Raw genomic sequence first — 23379 nt, 5'->3', positions numbered from 1 at the left:
AGACCCAGCAAATGCATAACTCTGAATCAAAATGCAAAGAAGCCTCTCTTTTTCCTTGTATTTTCTCAAAATAACCCCACAGTTGACTTTTCAGGAGCAATGCCTTGGATATGGAAAACTTCAAAACCGAAGTGAATGTGCCCCCAGGGACGAGGATCCAGTTTGAACTTCACTACCATGAAATGATTCGAAGGAAACTGAGCTCCTATGAGCACGTCATCTCTGTGAAGCCAGGCCGCTTGGCAAAGCACATGGAGGTAACGTAGAGCTGATGTGTGTGGGCAGCACCCCAGAGGTGCTCACTGAGAAAGCAGCCGAGGCTCCTGTGAGCTCCACAGCAGGTCACTTCATCTACAGCTCCTTCCTTTTATATGGGCTCAGTACAAATAGCCTCAAGGTCACTGTGTAGACCAGCATGAGACTTCAAACCATGAGCTATGTAGCTACATCACTGTGAAGCAAATATGTCCCACCTCCTCTCATATTAACACAGTTGGGCATCTCCTGAATCGTGACTGACTCACGTCAGAACCACTTGGGCAAACAAGCTTTGGCCTATATATACTCTTGTGTAAACTTGCCTCAACTGAAGGAAAATAAACAATATTTGCTATTTATTTGGAACAGTGCTTTTCACGATAATCTCAACTTCATGAAATAGTGTCCTATGAGAGCAGATGTTCTCTGAATGACAGCCCCTCCACAAGTGTCTGCCAGAAGATGATTTCTCTTATTCTTACCCTCTTTTTTACACTCATCCAAAGGTATCCTCTGACATCCATCAACAGACATAGGATACAGGGCTAGCTGGACATTTCCATCTGGCCATTTTCCTGTTCTTGTAGCATAAATGTCTTCTTCAGCTTTCCATGTCTTCAGCACAAGCCGTATATGAAAGTTTGCAGCTCACATGTCCTTGGTGCAGGCTGTGATCTGCTTCAAGCTGTCCAAAGCCCTGCGTTAATCTTACTGAAAAGGACACCATGTCCTGTCTCCTAGTAGTCTTACTAACTACTCAGAAACACAATCAGAAAAAGCCCTTATCTCAGGCTGACAGGATAAAACCTTTATTTTCCAAATCACGTTGGCCATACAACCAAAAGGAAAAATGCTCTCTGTCCTGCCAATAGCATGAGCAGAGAGGAAAAGAACTCATCATCAAGTGTGAGAACTCATCATCCTCCTGGCCTCCTAACCCAAAGCAACACTGAGGCAGAGTCCCTTCATGCTTCATTCATGCTTTCAGCATTAAAAATGGTATTCCCTTTGATTCCTATCTCACCACTTGCCCCACGAGGTGGGAGAGAGAGGAAGAATGAGCACTTCCACCAAACTCTTTCTTGTCTTTGGACACATTTTTTTATCTTTCCATTATGGTCTATTTTCAGCATTGCACAGATCCCCACCATGAATGAGACTAGCCCTGCAGTAGCACTGTCAAGAGCATCCCAAACCCCAGCTGGAGTTCGCCTATTGGGGGGTTCATGAGATCCTGGTACAACATTGGCACTGCTTCATATTAATGTCCTCCCTTCCTGCCTTTAGGTGGATGTCCGCATTATTGAGCCACAGGGACTTCGCTACGTGCATGTTCCTAATTCACTCGGAGATCATTTTGATGGAATCACCACCATCTCCAAAGGAGAGAAAAAGGTAACAGTCATGGACTGGAAATAGCATGAAAACTTCAGTTTTCACACTGGTTCCTATGCAGTCATGGCATTTTTTCATACCTGCTGGAAGCATGCAAAAATATGGAAAAAAAATATAGTGTCTTCATTATTGATACCTAAATGTATGTGCAAGATGCTCAAATACTACAGTGATGGAAGTATAGAAATAGTCTGTAGTCCACATAGTCCAGCAACATGGACAGTGGCAGAGAGTGCACCCTCAGCAAGTTTGCCAATGACATCAAGCTGTGTGGGGCGGCTGACACACTGGAGGGAAGGGATGCCATCCAGAGAGACCTCGACAGGCTGGAGAGGTGGGCCCATGCCAACCTCATGAAGTTTAACAAGACCAAGTGCAAGATCCTCCAATTAGGTCGGGGCAACCCCAAGCACCGATATAGGCTGGGCAGTGACTGGCTTGAGAGCAGCCCTGAAGAAAAGGACTTGGGGGTGCTGGTGGGCGAGAGGCTCAACATGAGCCATCAGTGTGCACTAGCAGCCCAGAAAGCCAATTGTATCCTGGGCTGCATCAGGAGAAGGGTGGCCAGCAGGTTGAGGGAGGTGATTCTCCCCCTCTACTCCACTCTCGTGAGACCCCACCTGGAGTACTGCGTCCAATTCTGGAGCCCCTACTACAAGAGAGATATGAATGTGCTGGAACGTGTCCAGAGAAGGGCCACGAGGATGATCAGAGGGCTGGAGCCCCTCTCCTGTGAGGACAGACTGAGAGAGTTGGGGTTGTTCAGTCTGGAGAAAAGAAGGCTCCGAGGAGACCTTATAGTGGCCTACCAGGATCTGAAGGGGACCTACAAGAAAGCCGGGGAGGGACTTTTTAGGATGTCGGGTAACGGTAGGACTAGAGGGAATGGATTAAAACTAGAGATGGGTCGATTCAGACTGGACGTTAGTAAGAAGTTCTTCACCATGAGGGTGGTGCGACACTGGAACAGGTTGCCCTGAGGGGTGGTGGAAGCCCCATCCCTCGAGGTGTTCAAGGCCAGGCTGGATGGGGCTCTGAGCAACCTGATCTAGTGGGAGGTATCCCTGCCCATGGCAGCGGGGTTCAAACTAGAAGATCTTTAAAGTCCCTTCCAACCCTAACAATTCTATGATTCTATGATTCCATTCATCTTTGCGCAAAGCTTTTCATTTGTAATTCTGAAAGAGAAATTCACTGGGATTGCTGGATATGAAAAAGGTAGGTGATGAATATCAAGTGGAATAGCCATTCTGGAACGACTCCACAGTCTCAGTTCAACTGAGAACATCTCCATAGGGACCTATTTTAGAACAGCCCTTTTCCTTGACATTCTTAGCCAAGCTTTCTCCAGCGTAGCTCTTGTGTATAAGTAAACCCTCCAATGATAGAGAAGGTTTTCTCAAGAAACTTCAAGCAGTGACTCCAGGAGGGTACAACTCTTCTTACTCTTACATAAACATCTAACACAAGATGTGTGAATCAGGCCCCAAAAGTCTGACTATACTACTATTATAATATATTAGGCAGTATTGTTTATTGATATCCAGGCTCAATTTTATGTCTCATTCACCCACATTCCTAGTTTAGCAAATTATTTCAGAAGTGCTGTGTGGCTATATATATTATGTTTTATCTTCTCAGGAAAATTCAAGTTATCCATTCCAAGCAGAGAAATAATGCCATAAAGTCTGCATAACCAGTCATGTGACTAGTGAAAATGATTCCTAGTACTCAATTTACAGACAAATTACAAGCTCTTGTTTGTTCGGGAAAAAATCAATTAAAAAGCTATTTAAAAAGTTGATAAAATTATAGTTTCAACTAGGAAAATGTTAAATAAGCCAACATATTATTTACTAGAAATTATTTGCATAGCTCTAATTGAAATATTTGCTGCTGTAGATTGGGCCTGATGGGATTCATCCCAGAGTACTGAAGGAACTAGTGGATGTTATGGCAGGACCCCTCTCAATCATCCACCAGAGGTCTTTGAAGTCTGGGGAGGTCCCTGCTGACTGGAAGCAGTCCCAATTTACAAAGAGGGCATGACGGAAGAGCCAGGAAACTACAGACCTGTTAGTCTGACCTCAATTGCTGGAAAAATTATGGAGAAGATTATACTGGGTACTTAGAAAGGCTTTTAATGAACAATGCAATCATTAGGCACAGTCAACACAGGTTCACCAAGGAAAAGTCCTGTTTAACTAATTTGATCTCTTCCTGTGATAAGGTCACCCACTTAGTGGATGAAGAGAAGGTGGTGGATGTAGTTTTTCTGGATTTTAAGTAAGGCTTTTGATACTGTCCCTCACAGCATCCTTCTGGACAAGTTGTCCAACTGTGGGATGAGCGGGTTCACGGTGCGCTGGATGAAGAACTGGCTGAAGGGCAGAGCTCAGAGGGTTGCAGTGAATGGGGCTACATCTGGCTGGTGACCGGTCACCAGTGGTGTTCCTCAGGGTTCAGTTCTAGGGCTGGTTCTGTTCAAGATATTTATCAATGAACTGGATGTAGGAGTTGAATGCACCATTAGCAAGTTTACTGATGATACTAAACTGGGAGGTGCTGTTGACTCCCTTGAGGGACAAGAGGCCTTGCAGAGGCATCTAGATAGATTGGAGCATTGGCCTACGATGAATGGGATGAAATTTAACAAGACCAAATGCAGGATTCTGCACCTAGGATGGAGTAACACTGGGCACAAGTATAAACTGGGGGAGGAGTGGCTGGAGAGCAGCTCTGCAAAAAGGGACCTGGGGGTGCTGCTTGGCAGCAGGCTCAGTATGATCCAACAGCGAGGGAAAACCACATCCTGGGGTGCATCAAACACACCATAAGCAGCTGTCAAAAGAGGGGATTATCCTGCTGTATTCAGCATTGGTGTGGCCTCACCTTGAACACTGTGTACAGTTGTGGCCCCCACAATTTGAGAAGGATGTGAAGGTCCTTGAATGTGTCCAGAGGAGGTTAAAGCTGGTGAAAGGGCTAGAAGGAATGTCCTGTGAGGGACGAGTAAGGACTTTGGGCTTGTCTGGTTTGGAGAAAATGAAGCTGAGGGATAACCTCATTGCTCTCTACAGCTTCCTGAGGAAGGGATGCAGAGAGGGAGCTGCTGAGCTCTTCTCCCTGGGATCTAGTGAATGGGTCAAAGCTGCACCAGAGGAAGTTCAGAGTTGACATTAGAAAGCATTTCTTTACCAAAAGGGTGGTCAAACACTGGAACAGGCTTCCTAGAGAGGTGGTCGATGCCCCAAGCCTGCAGTGATTGGACAATGCCCTTAACAACATGCTTTAATTTTTGGTCAGCCTTGAATTGGGCAGGCAGTTGGACTAGAAGACCATTGTAGGTCCCTTCCAACTGAAATATTCCATTCCATTCCATTCCATTCCATTCCATTCCATTCTATTCCATTCTATTCTATTCTATTCTATTCTATTCTATTCTATTCTTATTTGTGTCACAGTTGCTACTACCGAATCAGTATATCCAGGCAAGCCTTAGTGCTGCTTTTGTTTTGAAGTGACAAAGTCCATTTTCCACTTAAACTAAGCGTACAAATAAAGAAAGAAGAAAAGCGTTCAGTGAAATAAGATATTTCATGAATAGATGAACTCTTTTTCTTTCAATGATCCACTTCTCACACAACTTCTGATTGACTGATGATCACTTCTCATTTCAAGGCTCACATTTCTTTCAAGCCAACGATGGCTCAACAACGAAAATGCCCCACGTGCTCATCCACAGCAGTAGACGGAAATTTTGTGGTGCAATATGATGTGAACAGAGAAAACACAGGTGGAGAACTGGAAGTAAGTGTTGCTGTTTAACTGGGACGAGAGATGTGTGAATACAAGAATTGCTGTCATTAAGCAAACTGTGCTAAACTTCATCGTTCAACAGAATAAGCATAAGAAAGAGCTCTGTATCCAATTGAAAGAACAGAGAGATTTTAAGTGGGCAGAATGGATTTACTTAATTTATGACTAAGACGTGGTACTACGTATAGTCAGGAGCAGATTCCTGTCTTGTCCACAAGCCAATGTCTTTTATACCTAGCCACACTCTGGTGATTTAATGTTGAATCAGAGGACAGAGTCAATGGAAGTTGTACTAATATATCACAAGGAGACAACCAGAACATCACCATTTTTATGTTAACATGAAGCAGAGTTATGGGGTTGAATTATTACAGACAGAACAGTCTTTCTTAAAATGTTTTTCACTCCTCCCTGTGCTAGCGCATGGCAGTTGTCTGAGAACCAGGCTCTGCTTTCCTTGACAAAAAGACTATGGAGTATAAATGGTGTAAGGCTACAAATACAGAGATATGTAGAGCTCAGAGTTAGATTTGGCCCATAAAGAAGAATAACATTTTCTGCTCTGTTATTGTCTTGAGTTTTCTGACATCTTCAATATAGCTCATTTCACTGTGAATTTTTTTTATTTTATTTTGCAGATTTTTAATGGCTATTTTATTCACTTCTTTGCTCCAGAAAATCTTGATCCTCTGCCCAAAAACATTTTATTTGTTATAGATGTCAGTGGCTCGATGTGGGGACTGAAAATGAAACAAGTAAGTGTTTGACCTCTATTGCAAAATGAACCTCCTGCCAACTTTTCCCATGTGCCTTCCCGTACAATTCTGTAGCAGACTTGCTGTCGCAGGCTTAAAATTACCAGTTAAGTTCTTTACACTTTGCTCCATCAAAAGTCTCGCTGAATTTGGAAAATATTTGGTGCATCAAAGTCTTCATGATTTGTAATGCTTCTTCCATGTTGTAAGGAAGAGGTAAGGCAATCAGTATACTGATTTTAGTACTAAATGAAAACTTTACTTGACAGATCACAAAACATTTTGCAAAGGTTCTTTCTCTAATCTCCTCTACTGAATCCTGGGAAAGTCTCAGCGAAGATACTATCCCCCTGCTTTCAAAAAGTTGTGGACAAATTGTTGACAGTCCACTGAAAAGCAGTGAGAATTGTTTAGACAACATAACCCGGGGCGGGAAGGGAATGAAAAAATACAATGTTTTAGTCTGCAAAAGAAAAGACTCAGAGAGACATAATCAGCCTCCAAATATGCAAACAGATGTTCTAAAAGGGAAACTCATCAACTGACATTCATGCCCACCCAGGGTAGAAAGAGATAGAATCAGATGGATTTACAGCTGGAGAAATTTGTATTAGATATCAGGAAAAACTCTGCAGTGCTGAGAAGGGAGTTCAGGAGATTGTATATCATGTGTCACTAAAGTTTTAAGAACTGGCTAGACAAACATCAGTTGGGGATGATCTACGTATATTTGAATTTGCTTTGGAGCACAATACTAAGGCTTGGCAGATTGCTTCCCTGGGGAAATCACTGCTGCAAAACTGGGAAACAGGCTGATCACCACTTGTTTAAATCACACTTCTTCAATTGGATGTTACCCAGCCTGAAATGACAGCGCTGCAGACAGAGCTAAGTCCCCGGAGCTGCTAGGAGCAATTCCTCTCTCCTGAACCACAGTGATGTCTCACAAACTGCTTCTCTCTCTCACCTCACTCTGTGTTAGCAGGAGTTAAGCGAGGATGAGTTGAGTCACGTGGGTTTGTTCTTGCTAATTGCATTTTTTTCTGTGTTGTTTTTTTGAGAAAAGTTCAACTTTACGCAAGAAGGGTAAAAAAGGAGAGATTTGGATAGCAGATGATATTTTGGATTCCAGTGCTTATGTTCTTATTCATCAGAGACCTCTGTTTGCTTGTTGTCGTAAGTTAGGAAGATGCTTTCAGCAACAGGAAGAATAAACTCATCTTCTCTTAATTTTCTTCTACTCAGACCATCGAGGCCATGAAGGCAATATTGAGTGAGCTCCGTGCTGCTGATCAGTTCTCCCTTATCGACTTCAACCACAATGTCCGATGCTGGAGAGATAATTTAGTCTCAGCCACCCCAGCGCAGGTTGAAGATGCCAAGAAGTACATCCAGGCAATCCATCCCAACGGGGGTATGAGGTTTTGATTGCAAGGTGCTCATGGAAGTTAGATATCACAGGAACGGGTACCTCAGACAACCTTCAGATTGGTAGAGTATTCCTAAAAAAAACTCTGATTCCCAAGATGGGAAAAGCATGCCCTGGGGCTAAAGGAGAGTGAGGATTCCACTTCATTGTGTCAGGGGATGGGATGGCACTTCCTTCTACTGAATAAGCTACAACAGATAGACCACAGACCATAGAAAGCTGGCATTAGTCTATAGGTCCTACCTCCAGCCTCACAAATCCCAAATATCCTTGAAAGACCAAGGCTGTCTCATGCCTTTGTAAAGCAGATCATAAGCTGCCCAACCCCTGGGTATCCACTGGCTGTAAACTGTAGGCTACACCATGATCTACTAAATGCCAACCTGGGCAAACTGTTCATCCTTTTTGTGCCTTCATTCCCTGTCTGATAAGCACAGTTGCCTTTTTCAGCCTTACAGCACTTTGGATGCTGCATTTGTCAGTGTTTGAGCTATTTGTATAGAAGGGGCTCACTATCACTTTAATCTGTTGCTCTCTGAAGTGCGGTTCTTGTTTAGTTGTTCAGTTATTTGTATGCCGACAGTGTGTAGAGGCTCTTGCCCAGGTCTGAGCCTTCTGGTGCTGTGGCACCTTCATTTCCAGAAGCTTTCACTGGCAACACGTGAGGTGGAATTAACATGAAGTTATAGACTTGTCCGAGATCATCAGTGGGCTGGGAATAGGAAACCATGTTGGCATGTTGGATATATGAGTGCCTCATAAACCTGACTTTGTTACCCCAAAAGAATTGACAGATAAGCTGAGAGACCTGCTCCCACACAGCAAACGCAGCATTTTATTATCCTGTCTCTGGAGCCACTATTTTTTTTCTTTCTTGACAAAGAACATACCTGTTTTCTGAGTGCTCAACTTTCAACTGCTGTTCCTCTCGTACTAATTTCTTCTGTGCCACAAGCCAAACATTTAGATAGGCTTAGTAAATATTCACCTCTTCTTTTCCAAACAAGATGTCTGAGGATCAGGTTGATGCCAGAAAAGAAAGTTTCTTTGTGCTCTCATTCACTCACCTGCCTGGAAACCCACTACTTCTCCCCACAGCAAATAGTTCCAAACACCACAAATGGTCCCACTGGAATTAGTGAGGGGGGATGGAGAGGCCACATGAAGATGACAGTCTGGGATGAAAGAGCAAACCAGAGTGAAAGCAGATGTACTGTAAGCATCAGAGAGGAGCAGTTTTGCTGCCTTGATCACAGGTCTTGTTCACGCTGATTAATTCCACTAGAATCTCAGAACTCATCCGGATTCAACAAGAGACTCAACGAGAATCAAACTTGTTTTCTTTGTTGTGTCTTTGACAGGCACAAATATCAATGAAGCTCTTCTGCGAGCCACATTCATCCTGAATGAAGCCCAAAACTTAGGCATGTTGGACCCTAATTCAGTCTCCATGATTGTACTGGTGTCTGATGGAGACCCAACAGTAGGTAAGAATCCTGCTTTAGGTGAGAAGAAAGGCCAGTGGCGTTAGCCTGAGAAAAACATGCAGCACATAGACATTCTGACAGTAAGTTAAAAAACATTTTGTTCTCCTTTCTTCCAGTGCCTGTGCTCGTCTTTTGCCAAGTGCTACAGGTGCCATGGGGCTTTAGATAGAAGCTTTCAAAAGATGAGCAGCTTATGTTATGCAAGTTATGTACTTCTTGCAATTACAGAGACGCACAAGTCCTGTAGGAGATGTAATCACAACAACCTTGGAAAAAATTTCCTCTTCCAATGACCTTTGCCCACACAGATCTATGCAGTCCCAAGTGTAACATCAAAATCAAGAAATTAAAGCAGAAAGCAAATTAATTTGGGTTGGATTGCATAGAATCATAGAATGGTTTGGGTTGGAAGGGATTTGGTGCAGGTCAAAAGCAGCCACTTACTGCAACATGTCAGCCCAGAAACGTCTGCCATTAAAAATGTTTGAAAAAAAAGTCAGTCCCAATGATGTCAGAGAACATATTAAGTCCAGGAAACAAAGTAAAATCTTTATGGAGATGTCTTAGTCTGCAGAGAGTTTGAAGCAGTAATTCTGGGAGAAGTGTTACAATTACAAACTCCTTGTGAAGTTAATAAGAGTCCTGGATATACAAAGAATCAGATACCAAAAAAAGAGTTCAAAGGAACCATCTTCGGTGGAAATAATTTGTTAATCTCCTTCCAGGAGAAGCTCTGTAGGTGCTGCAAAATGAGATTGAGCATCTGAGCTAGTTGTCTAGATTCTCCTTATATCTTAATATAAGTACTAGAGACACTGGAAGAGTATGAATGTGCTTACCTTGATGGAGCTTCCTCTGTTGCTCAGTTGGGTGTCACCCTTTGTGTGTCTCAAAGGTGAGCTAAAGCTGACAACGATCCAGAAGAACGTGAAGCAGAGCATAAAGGACGATTTCTCTCTCTTCTGCCTCGGAATTGGGTTTGATGTAGATTACGATTTCCTGCAGAGAATCGCAACTGACAACCGTGGCATGGCCCAGAGGATTTTTGGAAATCAGGAGACGTCTGCCCAAATGAAGGTGCATTTCTGACCCATTGCCTCTGAAACTCTCCAGTTCTCTTCACAGCTGCAGAGCTGGGTAACACCACTAACAAGAGCAAAGTTACTGTAGGTTCATGGTGGGGGTCACAAAAAGCATCGTTTCTTCTGGAGAGTCCTGCAAGATGACCACCATGTATTAGCTTAAGTGCTCCTAGTTACAAATTTTGTAGTACCTATAACACATACTTCATTGCTCTGTGTAGGATTCATATTCTATAAAACAGTTATAAACACAAAAAGAGATTTTCTGAATTAAAATTAAGGCCTGGATTTTACCTCAGGCTACTTCAGCACTAACAAAAGGCCTAGATATAAATGCTAAATTATAATCGAATCTTTGCCAGTGTAAGAAAAGGTTCAATTCTAGAAGGGTCTGGCTCCAAATCTGTGAGCAGCAATTGCTAATCAACAAACTCCTACATCCTTATTCTGTTTCTATTCACTGGTTTCACCACCTACGCAGGCTTCTGTTACATCTTCTTTCCCAACACAGGTGTGATAGGACACCCTACATGGTCTTCTGCCAAATAGGGCAGCTCTGAGAGCGCAGCCCCTCGGTATGAGACAGCCCCCATCCATAGCACTGTATAGGTACCTGTTTTCCCCCTCTGATCCCATATGCTAAACCCAGCTATGCACACATCCCAGTTCACATCAGCCAGCTACAACAGGGTCAGAAGAGGGTAGACAGTCTACAGCACAGAAGAGAATATAAGTGAGATATAGGTCTAGTTTTTGGCAAGAATTAGGTGGGAAGCAGCTGTGTCTTACACAATAGCCAAGAGCTGACCAACCTGATAATGGATTCAGGCCCATATACACCTGTGTTCAAGTCTTTTAGGTCTAGGAAGAACACAGCCCATGGGCTTCTGACCACCCCTTGACTTCCACAAGACTTGGGCCAGATCCTGCTGTACCCTCTTCCAAGTGTACTAAGGTATAAGTATAGAATCATAGAATCATAGAATCATAGAATGTGTTGGGCTGGGAGGGACCTTTAAAGGTCATCTAGTCCAACCCCCCTGCAGTGAGCAGGGACATCTTCAACTAGATCAGGTTGCTCAGAGCCTCATCAAGCCTGGCCTTGAATGTCTCCAGGGATGGGGCCTCCACCACCTCTCTGGGCAACCTGTTCCAGTGTCTCACCACCCTCGTTGTAAAGAACTTCTTCCTAATGTCTAATCTAAACCTACCCTGCTCTAGTTTAAGACCATTGCCCCTCGTCCTCTCGAGGTATAAATGAATATCGAGGTATAAATGAATCTACGTTCTCCAGAACAAGGAAAGTCCCACTTGCCCATCAGGGGTCCAGGTTTTGACACTTGCTCTCCTTTCAGTAAAAATGGCGCATGAGGGAGGGTTGCTTCAGGTACAACAGACTCATTTCTCTGTCTCCTTCCATCTCAGAATTTCTACAATCAGGTCTCCACCCCACTCTTGAAGAAGATTCAGTTCAACTACCCCCAGGAGTCAGTGTCAGACGTCACCCAGAGCAGCTTCCACAACTACTTTGGTGGCTCAGAGATAGTAGTGGCTGGGAAGGTCGACACGGAAAACCTGCAGCACTTGGAAAGCATCGTCACAGCGACAGCAGTGAGTGAGGGTCTCCTTAGGATACCAGCTCCTGGGGTCTGGGCTGGTTCATTCACTCATCTGCACAGCCTCCTTGCTGGAGGTTACTGCCAGCAGAGTGTTTTGGCCGCTTGGGTTCTCGGTGGGAGCATGAGGAAACTCATGGCGGGGTTGTCCAGCAATTTTTCACAGTAGCTTCAAGTACAGCCAGGAACAGTCCCTGTCTGCATCCTGCAGCCTGCCACAGAAACTTCCTTCTAACAAATGTACCATACAAAATTCAATTGCAAACCAGACTAAGACTATGGAGTCCTCCTTCATGCTTTGTGAAGGTGCAGGGGAGATCCCCTAGGTTAGCTCCTTTCATGGCTGAACCTCCCACTGTTGGGGAAATCAATCTGGTGGGTCTATAGTGTGTCAAGTCCTAGCATGGTCCTTTTAAGCTCTGCCTTGTGGCACATACAACGAGACTTTCCCCATGTTTCAGGGCTGCTCTTCCAAGTGGAGTGGGATGGGGTGGGAATACTACATCCAGATCCTTCTTTCTGAGGAGGAACCAAAATGTCCACACCCTTACTCAGGAGTTGCTGTTTGTTATTTGCTGGAAAAATCAAACACATTCAATATTCTTTCCTGCTAAAACACAGTGCAGTCCAAGGGTCTGTGGAAGAAAGTAGAATTTGGTTCCTGTTGCTCAGTAGCAACTGCATGTGAAAAAGCCAGAGGGGAGGATAGCAGAGCTCTGTTAAGAGCCTCTTCTTTTGTCACGTGGTAGCACCCTCTTTGGCTGCTGCTGACAGCTCCTTTATCTATTTTAATCCATTCTCACTAGAAGTGTCTTTAACTCTTGCTACAGCTCCCCTCCCCATGGCAGTCAGGCCAACAGTGATGGGATTTTCTGATCTAGAAGTGACAAGGGGCAGAGCCAGAGTGGGTCCTTAATGCCAGCCATGCCAAGAGGGGAACTCAAAGCCACTGCATTCTCCTGGCTCACTCTTCTTTATCTTTATCTGTCATTGATTGCATAGGGAAATGCAGAACTCGTCATGGAAACCCTGCGAGATGTTGAAGAACTGGATGGCTTCATGAAGAAAGACAAATATGCAGATCCTGAATTCACTAGGAAGCTGTGGGCCTATCTGACTGTCAACCAGATGCTGGCAGAGAGGTGAGGAGAAATGTGGTCTGTGATGGGAGGGAAGTGAAGCTTGAAAGTAATCTGGTCCTCTGAGACCACAGCCACGAGGACGCTCACAGGGTTTCAAGTGGGTAAGGTAAACAAAAATAAAGGTAGGTGATATCTTCAGCCATATTCCTCATATTCTTAGCACTCATAGGTATCAGGCAATAGAGTTTGGGAGCAGTTAATTAGAGGAATAAGGGTCAAACAGACCTGTCTGTGAGCCTGAGTGAATGAAATGAATGGGAGATTTGCCTTACGGAGACTGAGTAAAAGCTATGGAGCGGTTCAGGGTGAATCACCCCTGAAGCAGAAAGAGGTCTCCTGCTGAGACCAGGTGAAGGTCTGGGCTTCTTCGAGTCCAGGCCAAATCCCACAGAAGCCAAGAACAGTCTTACGGAGAGCGAATTCACACAGGCCCTTACCCTTTCCTTCTTGCAACACCTACCAGTTTGTCTCTATGATTGCTCTGTGGAGGCATCATCATGGCAGCTGCTCTGCTGAGCTGCTAACCACGCCTTCTGTTTTGTTTTCGACCCAGAAACACAGCCCCCACTGCAGCTTTGAAGAGGAACATCACCAAATCCATCCTACAGATGTCACTTGACCATCACATCGTTACCCCCTTCACAGCCATGCTGATAGAGAACGCCGAAAAGGATGAGATAATGCTGGCAGACCAGCCCAAAGACCCCAGAAGGGGCTGCTGCCCAGGTCAGTGTCTCAGTCTGTCTCACTCTACCTCTCACTTTGGTTTTGTTCTTCTTGTGTTGGAAGAACAGCTGTGTTCATTCTGGGTGTTTGTGCTTATAGGATAGCCTGTATTTTCAGTGAAAGCTGACCAAATTTTCAGCCAGTTTGAGAGCATCCTGTTACACAAGTGGTCTCTGGAGCCATAGGCTTCAGTGAGGACTAAACGTGCCAACATTGCAATGACGAGGTTTCCAACAAGCCTGCGATGTCACACATTGAACATCATCTTACTGGGGTAGATACGTTTAGTTCCCTGCACTGAAGCTGTAGAATTGACTAAACTGTATCTTAGCACCACTTTAAAGCCTTGGAAGCTTCCTATGATTATTACCAATCAGCCATGAGCCTACATGGAGTCTGAGTTGTCCTAAAAACAGAGAGTCCTTCTTTAATTAAACTTATGGATTTCTCCTTTAAAACCATTACTTCTATTTGTATTGTGAGGTCCTTGTTACAGCAACTTCATGCCTAACTAAACGAGGTGGGGTTGGCTTCTTCTGGCATTGTATGGTAGAGTCAGTCTCAAAGTGGCAGCTGTTGACACACGTGGCTGTGTAGTAGATCCAGCATCATCCCTGCATAGCCTTGTGCTTCCAGTGAAATTTAACAGCAGCTATTTTGCGCCCTCCCCAGTCAGAGACTTGAAAAAGCACAACTGCTGCTGTCAGGAAAACACTACCAGTGCTTCACAATGGAAGCACTGAAAGTAAAAGATCAACTCATTGAACAACTGAGTTTAGTGATTTAAAACCTATTAATAAATGGGAGAGTTTACAATGGGTTGTGAAGGAGAGAAACAACCTACATTACAGCAGCAGCCAACATCATCTGTCTGGCATTTCTCGCTGGAAGTGATTGTGACTTTGCTGAAATCCCATGCACGTGTCCTGCATGCTCTCCTTCTCCTGGATAACTATAAAAATGTCCTGGTACTGGCTCAATGAAACGGGGGATTTATGTCTGTCAATTGGAGTTTTTTTGGTTCGTTTATTCTTCTTTTCAATTTTAAAGTCTGCAGCTGAGACGCAAAGAGAAATCAAATAGTTCTTATTTATGCTGCATGCTACAACTCGAGTTCAAGGAGTGTCTGGATGACCCCGTTGGTCCTATGGTTTAGTTTTAGGTAGTCCTGGGACGAGCAGGGCGTTGGACTCATGATACTTGTGGGTCCCTTCCAACTCAAGATACTCTATGATTCTATGGTTCTGTGAACTCACAACCACCAAACAGTCTAGCACAGTTTATCATGTGTTGCATTAACGCATAATGAATTCATTACACATGCACCAGCTGACTACTTCAGAGCATAATTATCTTGATTTAGAAGACGCAGAGGATTTAAATGACTTTAAGATAGGTTTTTGTGTCTTTGTGTTCGACGGAATAGTCAAAACTTAACAGTGTTGAAATCGGGGTCGAGGCACCTGTGGGTTTCAGGGACAGTGGGACATGGCTCTTGAAACTTAGCAGAGGACAGAGCTTGTGAAAATAATATCAAAGTAAATCTGTGCTTAGGATTGTGCAACACCTGAGCTGTACCAAAAAGTTTGTATATTCAAGGCATGGAATGGGTAATAGATTTTTCTGTCTGTCCTTACACAACTCTCAGCAGAGCTGCACGGTCTGCTTTCACAGACAGAGACTGGGTCTTCCGCTGAAATCACGCGCTTTTCAAAGAGTTGGCTAATTGTTCTTTTATCATGACAGACTTATTGCGAAACTGGACTGTGCATGGGAGAGCTTCTTCGTGCACAATAGTTTGTGAAATTAATATCAACTGGAAACTCGTGAGCCTCTGTCCAATTTTTGGTTCCTGGATTATCTGTGCTGACTTCACATGTAGCTGTGCTAATAGAAATAACACTGTGTGAGTAAAAACAGCTGATGGTCTGAATTAGGGGTTCAAGAAAGGAGATGCTGACAGAGATTTTGAAGACCCAGCTGTGCAATATTCTGTTCTGCTGTTGTCCCCCAGCTCCTTCTTCCCCTTACTGCTCTTTAAAGCAGGGCCAGCAGGTAGGAATATGTGTCCTGCTTCAGCTCTTGACATTCTCAGCCCAACATGTGAAAACAAACAATCATTTAAGATCATATTGCTTGATGAACTAAGTGGGAGAGAGAGAACACATGTTACTTTCTCCTGCCTCTGTCTCAGCAGAGACCTTTAGCAGAAGGGGACATGTTAGAGGATCATATTTTAAATGCTTGTGCTTAGTTGCAACCTTTATACATGTAGGTCATCCTAGGGCATGCAGAAAGAGTCCCACCTTTTTTCTCAGGCATCCCAAACCCGGGATCCAAGTCAGCAAAGCTTTTACCACAAGCTAAATTTTTAAAATTCAGCTTTTTATTTGGCAAAACACTTAAGCCATTGCATTGGGTGCTTTGCTAACGTGGGGCCTAGTCACATGAAGAAGTCAAGGTCCGTTTTTCACCAATAGCTTATGGTTTGCTCTACTGCCCTGGTAAGTCATATTCCTCTGGTGGAGACACTGGAGTAAATCCATCCTAACTTCATTGTACAAATCCGTCTGTTGTAAAGAGTGTCGCGCCTGCGTTACATCGGTACAACGACATCGGGCTCTGTCTGCGTTACTTTAAAAAATAAACTATTAAATGTGTCAGCACTAGCAAAAAAACCTAATTATGACTGTCATTTAACAGGTACTCTAGGATTAACTCCAAATGCACCTAATAATAACAAAGGTATCCCAGCCTGGGCCAATGTCACGGCTGTACCAGTCAGCTTCATGCCTGAGCAAAGGAGTCCTCCTGTGTCCTCTCTGAGCATAAACAGAGGTAAAAGCTACAGTATTTCTCTGCAAAGAAACACCAGACAGCAACACTCACCACCCAATAAACAAATAAAGGTGATAAAACCAAAGTTAGTGGGCACTTTGGGAATTTGAGCTTCTGTGACAAGATGCTAAGCCCTGTAACGATGGAGTCAATCAGCTGTCCTAATTTTTCTTGTTGGCTTTTCTGAACTGTTGTAGAAGCCGTATCTTCATTTAGGGGCTAGTCCACAAGAGAACAACTCAACTGCTGGGAGTAGCTGATGAAGCTACTTCACTGCTGGCGCAGAGGACATCAGTGTGAAAGGTCCTCCATACAGTCCCTGGTGAAGATCTGAGCAGGGCACAATCACGCGCATCCCACATCACAGCCACCTCAGTCCAATTTTTGCAAATCCATCTAGCGCCCGAGGATTAAGCTTTTCTTTATAAAACATTGAGTCATTTTGACTTTGAATAGAGGAACCTGTAAAAATACGCTCTACGTTACAAGCCTGAGACTAGTTTAGATCCCAATAGGATCCCAGCGACCCCATCTTCTGCTGCGTCCTTCCCTGAGGCGGAGGCTGCTTACTGAGCTTACATTCAGCTTCTCAGCAGTAGCAAAGTTAATGTAAAGTTACCGCCACTGTGAATGACACAAGTGCTCTGCGGTTGATAAAAATCTCTGAAGGCACTGATGACTGATGGATCCTGTTAATGCTTGGGCCTTTGCCACAGATTAGTGCCTGCTTAAACAAACCAGCTGGGAGAACCATTGCCTATAAAAGCAGCGCAACTACAGTAACTCTGGGAGTGCCTGTGTGCGGGTGTGTGTATTTACGTAGCTATCAAACAAAGAGCTATCAAACTCCTTCTCAGCATAGCTCACGGGTTAATCTAAGACTTTGGATAGCCAAGAAACTGCTTGGAGAAGAAGGTGAGCAAGGCAAAAAGTTACCTGTCCATCTCATATCCATCTTCATGGTTGGACTCGATTATCTGAAAGGTCCCTTCCAACCTAGGCAATTCTATGATCTCATACATGTATTTTGCACTGGAAATTCTTCTTGTTCCTGGAGCCGTTGATCAGAATAGGCCTTGGCATCAAGCTGAGGAAGATCAAGCAGCTGGTGAGAATAAAGAAAAATGGTTGAGGTCCGCATTCAAGAGATTCAATAAATTCAAAAGATTCAAGACTTCACCCCTTTGAGGGTACCTACCCTACCATCTCCTGTGAAGACATTACTGGTCAAGGGTCTAAGATTTGTCTAGTGCACAGGAAGTGTTAAATAAATCCAAAAGATGAGGAACACCAGTGAATCAATGGAAGCTGGCGTGGCTATCCTCACAGGCAACACTAGTACGGGCATCTCTCTGAATGTTGACAGGGAGATGTCAACCACCACCAAACCAGTAAGAGCTGGACACTTCAAGACAAGACTGGAGGCAGCTGCCTTCAGTGACTGGTGCAGCTGTTTTGACTCATTTGAGGCAAATTTTAAAGAACATATGACTTTCAGAGGGGCCCAATCCCACCAGTGTGTTACATATACTGTGAGAAAAAGTCCTGGATTGTATTCCTCGGGGGAGTTGGTAGGCAGGATGTATCTTTACCCAACATCAGTATGGTGGTACGGACTTGTAACATGTCTGAGAGCTTCTTAGTTTGAGAGAGTGATGTCCCGGGAGCTTGTCACTTCTAGAAATAGACAGTAGCTGGGCATGAAGTGGGACGTGGATCTTAGTTTTGAACAGAGGTGTCACCCAAGTCCTGCTTTCTGTGCCTTGGGTCCTTTCCTGGATCTAGGCCTCAAAGACTTGTCTGTCTGGTGTCCAGATGGGTTCTTGGACTCACCTGGAGGCTGACTTCCATCATGAAAAAGTAAAGCTCAGCTTCTAGAACTCCAGGTTGAGCCTATGGCACCCTTGCGTGCAGCTGACCAGTTAAACCAGTAGTTCACTGCATTTGGCGGTGCTCCTCAAGCCAGTAATGTCATGTCCTTTCCTTAAACAGGGGAAATATATGAGGAAAAAGCGTCCAAGGGGCTTTGTAAGGAGCATCTGAGAACTCCCTTAGTTCCTGCAGGGGTGGAAAGGGCCCTCGTCCTACTCTGAGGAGTCCCAAAAAGTGCTTCAAAATCCTCCAAGGAAGGTGTCTCAGTTTTTGTGTCCCTTACCTCTAGGGCAGGTACCTCTAGGGCCTGCTCCTCACGCCTGTTTCTTTTCTATGTTTCAGTTGACAATGACCCACATTTCATCATACACCTGCCCAAGAGCCAAAGGAACATCTGCTTCAATATCAACTCAGAGCCTGGAAAGATCCTAAACTTGGTTTCTGATCCTGGTACTGGTAAGGGAATAAAACATGGTTTACTACGACACACTTTTCTTCTCTCAGGTCTGAAAGATGTTCAGAGGGAGCAGGGGAAATGCCTGCAGGGAGGACTCTGTGCTACCAGGCTTGTGGCCAGCAGCTTGAGGGAGGTGGTTATTTCCCTCCACATCTGGAATATTCTGCCCGGTTTGAGGCTTGCCACTACAAGAAAGATGGCGACAAACTGGATCAAATCCAGTGGTGGCCACCAAGATGATTATGGGGCTGGAGCACAGGAGGTACACGGAGCGGATGAGACAGTTGGGTTTGGTCAATCTTAAAAAAAGACCCATGGTGAATCTTGCTGCTGTCTACAACCACCTAATCAGATGGTAAAGATGGAGCCTGACACATTTCCAAGATGCATAGCTAAAGGACAAGAGGCAACAGAAACAAGTTGCAACAGGTGAAATTCAGAGTAGGAGTGAGCTATTAGGAAAAACTTTTTCATTGTGAGGGTGATTCTATGATTCTATCCTTCTGTGATGGACACGTGTTTCTGTTAATCCCATGGTAATTCCTGCTGAGATCAGAACTCCAAGTTTCTAGGTGATGCTCCAAGATTTAGGCAACATCTGCTTCTCTGCTCTTTATAGGAGTTGTGGTCAATGGGCAGCTCGTTGGGGCCAAGAAAACAGAGAATAAGAAACTGAACACATACTTCGGCAAAATCGGGTTTTATTTTAAAAACAAAGGCCTGAAAGTGGAGGTCACCACAGAAACGATAACACTGAAAGATGGATCTTATGGCATCACACTGAGGTGGTCTGACACAGGGCACATCATTCGGAAACAGTAAGTTGCTGAGCGTTTGTTGTCTACCTTATGGAAACCATTTGCGACACAACATTGGACAGACCCAGCTACAGGAGAGATCCAGGTCACAGAGTGCCCACATATGGGCATGTGAATCAGCTAGATGTCTGAGCTCTCATTAGAGTTAATTAAATTAGGCAGTAGGGCCAAGAGAGCGATTCAGTTGACCAGACACAAGTAGAAAGAGCTGAATTCCTCTCCCTACTGCTGACTGCATTAGCTAAGACCAGGATTCAGTTGCCTACACACAAGCACCTAACGTTATCTGAGATGCCTTCAGGGTTCCTGACGTGATGGGAGACATGACTCACAACATACAGACCTTCACCTGCAGATTAACAGCTAGCAGCCATGTTGAACACCCTACAGCACTAGACACCCACTTAGGCAACTGGATCACTTCAAAAATCTCCATTCATTGTAGCAAGAGCTTAAATTTATAGAGCAAGGTTTGGTTGTGGAAGCCCCATCCCTGGAGGTGTTCAAGGCCAGGCTGGATGGGGTTTTGAGCAACCTGGTCTAGTGGGAGGTGTCCCTGCCCATGGCAGGGGGGTTGGAACTAGATGGTCTTTAAGGTCCCTTCTAACCCAAACCATTCTATGATTCTATGGTTGCCTGAACATTGGTATGAGGTATCTGTCCTGTTAGGCATTGTCTTGCCAGACCCCTGGGTACCACTCCCAAGGCTGTGGCTTTCTGATGGATCGCCTGTCATGTCTGTCAGCCCTGTGAGGTTGTTCTGGATGCCTGAGAGCATCTCAAGGGGCCTGAGAGCTTATGTGTGGGCAGCTGGACTGAGCCCTTCCTTTGGTTCATCTCTGCTAGGCTTCTCATATCCGTGAAGAAAGAAAGTAACGTTACGATCACCGTGGGTGAGGAGATGTCCTTCATGGTTTTGCTGCACCGCGTGTGGAAGAATCACCCAGTTAATGTTGACTTCCTGGGAATCTACATTCCCCCTGAAAACCAGCTCTCTCCTGAAGCCCATGGGCTGATAGGTAAGGCTGCAGGTCGGGCGGTGGGAATGGTGGGGCACTAGGAAGGGTTTTTCCCAGAGCCTTGAGTGAATTTGTTGGTGTCTATGTCCTGATGGGAAAGGTGTGAAAATTATTCAAGTGGGGAAGATTCCTGTAATGCCCTGGAAGCCCCAAGAACAGTGTAGAACATCACGGACCACGAGATTACTCCTTCTCCCAGCTGGGGAGGGTGTTTTCAAAACAGGTCACAGGACTTGGTGACACTGTGACAGGGCTTTCCTGTCCTGGCTAATCTGCCGCTGGTTGAAAATAAAAAGGCTGAAACGAACCTCCCAAACTTTCTTTCTGGGAAGGCTTCTGTGCAAACATTTGTAACACAGCTCTCCCCTGAAGGACAGCCCTTTTCTGGCAATGGTCCGAAATAAAAACAAGGGAAAATCAGCCCTCTGCACCCTGGACCCACCCAAGGCGCCTTTTAAGATGTGGGAATCCTGAGCAGCGGAGGTTGTTTTCCCAAATACTCTTCACAGCTCCCGTCTGCTTTCTTAGAAGTTGGCTGGCTCAAAAGCAGAGCTTTTTACTCTCCCAGTGTGGGTGATCCGATAGCGCTGGTGACACGGTGCCCTGTGATCCACGCAGGCACGGTTTGCCTGCTGCAGCTAGTTTGGTTTTCCAAAAAGTGCCCGGCAGCAGCTTAGATGAAAGCCTCAAAGGTTAGGACGTGCAAAGAGCTTTAAACCTCTCTTTGATCAGGTCAGTTTGCATCTGAACCAGAAGTGTATATCCACCACCAAAGACCTGGGCAAGCTCCAGAGAAACCACAAGCCACCATGGAAGTAAAAGGCAACAAGCTCACCGTTACCAGGTAGGAATAATGTGCTTTATTGCTCTCTTTCTAAATCTGACTTTTTTTTTAATGATTTCAATGACTGCAGGCTTATTCACTCTCAAGGATCTTGGGGAAAAAAATCCAAATCTGGTTTTGGGAGTTGGCAAAACCTGGGACAAGTTGGGTTCTTCCATATTTGTGCAAGAACTATTCTGTCCTTAGAGCTGCCCAGCATCTGAGCTTGGACAGGCCGTGTAAAAGTGCCTGGGACTCCCATGAAACGACGCACGAGGCCATAGAACTGTAAAATTCCCTGCATTTTGTGGTTGTTTCCACTCTCTGCTGGTGGAAGACACATATCTCACCACTTTGGCAGAGCAGCGCCACGAATAAGCAGGATTATCGATGTCTTCTTGTCTACTTGTCGTGTCGTGACCCTCATTTTGGGTGTCCTCTTCCTCGCAGGGGCTTGCAGAAGGACTACAGGACGGACCGTGTGCTCGGGACCGATGTGCAGTGCTGGTTTGTGCACAACAGCGGGAAAGGTTTCATAGATGGCCACTACAAAGATTACCTCGTCCCTCACCTGTACAGCTTTTTGAAGAAACCCTGAATGCTCCAACACGAAACCTGTTTATTACAAAATTTTCTTATCTGCTCCTTCACACCCAAACAACTCTTCCAAACAGTAGCTGTCAGCCTATCGAGCCAGATCAAGCAAAGGTGACTTCACCACAATTTGCTTATAAACGATCAGCATTTCAAAGCAATGTAACTCCCTTTTCCATTAAAATAATGAAATCTGGAATAAAGTGACATGCTGGGTTGTAGTAGGTATCTTCCTCTTGCCGTGTCTGATTTATTGCATAGTAAACTCCATTAAAAATGTCAACTACTTTGTAATACACATTTCACAGTAGACTCGTAACAGCATTGTGGCTCCTGCAGCGTGGGTGACACACACGGCCAGATTTAATGCCTACACCTTTGCTTTTTCAAATTGCTGGGAAAATGTTAGTTCATACACTGCGGGACTGGGCAAAAAGGACGACGTGCATTAGATGTAAAGGAAATGTAACAGAAAAGGAACATGGGCTCTGCAATGAGGAGTCTCCAGTCTTTAAGGATGGGCTAAGCAGTGGTGCGGAATGTCCTTGAAATAAGTGATGCTGCCATATTGCAGGAAAATTAATTTACATGAATCTTAAGACAACCTCTAGCCTATTTTTTGGTGAAAATTTAAACATCACAGCGGAGTTCACACACAGATACAAATCTGGGAAAGCAGGAAACATTCAGATTACATAGAAATCACCGTCAGTACTAAAAACTTCCCTTCCAATGAGATTAGCTCCCAAAAGATGGTGTATTCGGCAATGAATGACATCAGTAGTGAAACAAATATACATGTGCCTAGAGCCAAATTTAAAACTCTGCTTTTTGGCAACCTTAGAAAAAAATGTTGGCCAGATTCTTCTCAGCAGCCCTAATCTAGGCAGGGGACTCAAGAAATCTACTTGCCATTCTCAACTCTAGTTTCTGTCACTTAGGAACTAAAGGTTGGTACGTGATCTTTCCTGCAGCCACGGTGCCAGGAGTGAGATCAATGTGTTTTAAGTGTCTCCTCAAAGTAACTCTCAGAAGCATAAGCAACTTCCCTTCAAACCGTTCACCGTTTCTTTGAGCTCATTTATTAGCTTTGGCCTCCACCACATCCCGCTGCAGTGAGTTCCCCAGTCCAACTAGGCTCTTGGTGGGGGGAAAACCTGTCACGTGTGTTTCTAAATCCCTGAATCAGTAATTCCAGTGTCTGTTTCCCACCTCGTATGTGAATACAAGCAATGAATAATCATTTTCT

At 44.6% G+C, this 23379-nt stretch overlaps 1 protein-coding gene across 1 annotated transcript in view; it reads left to right on the top strand.

Moving 5' to 3' along the window:
* The window catches only part of ITIH2 (inter-alpha-trypsin inhibitor heavy chain 2), a 32947-nt gene extending 10589 nt beyond the window's left edge, over positions 1-22358 (top strand). Inside the window, exons 6-21 of the mRNA XM_054194612.1 lie at positions 95-257; positions 1546-1653; positions 5335-5463; positions 6111-6227; positions 7473-7641; positions 9018-9143; positions 10039-10220; positions 11651-11836; positions 12844-12983; positions 13537-13709; positions 16413-16547; positions 18762-18875; positions 19496-19694; positions 20541-20713; positions 21446-21557; positions 21987-22358. Coding sequence (XP_054050587.1) covers positions 95-257; positions 1546-1653; positions 5335-5463; positions 6111-6227; positions 7473-7641; positions 9018-9143; positions 10039-10220; positions 11651-11836; positions 12844-12983; positions 13537-13709; positions 16413-16547; positions 18762-18875; positions 19496-19694; positions 20541-20713; positions 21446-21557; positions 21987-22134 — 2374 coding nt within the window. The 3' untranslated portion in view covers positions 22135-22358. The remainder of the gene's footprint in view (positions 1-94; positions 258-1545; positions 1654-5334; positions 5464-6110; positions 6228-7472; positions 7642-9017; positions 9144-10038; positions 10221-11650; positions 11837-12843; positions 12984-13536; positions 13710-16412; positions 16548-18761; positions 18876-19495; positions 19695-20540; positions 20714-21445; positions 21558-21986) is intronic.
* The last annotated feature ends 1021 nt before the right edge of the window (positions 22359-23379 follow it).

The sequence above is a fragment of the Rissa tridactyla genome, chromosome 1 (assembly GCF_028500815.1).
Source record: "Rissa tridactyla isolate bRisTri1 chromosome 1, bRisTri1.patW.cur.20221130, whole genome shotgun sequence".
NCBI lineage: Eukaryota > Metazoa > Chordata > Aves > Charadriiformes > Laridae > Rissa > Rissa tridactyla.
Note: the sequence above shows the minus strand (reverse complement) of the source record. Positions and strands in the feature narration are given on the sequence as shown.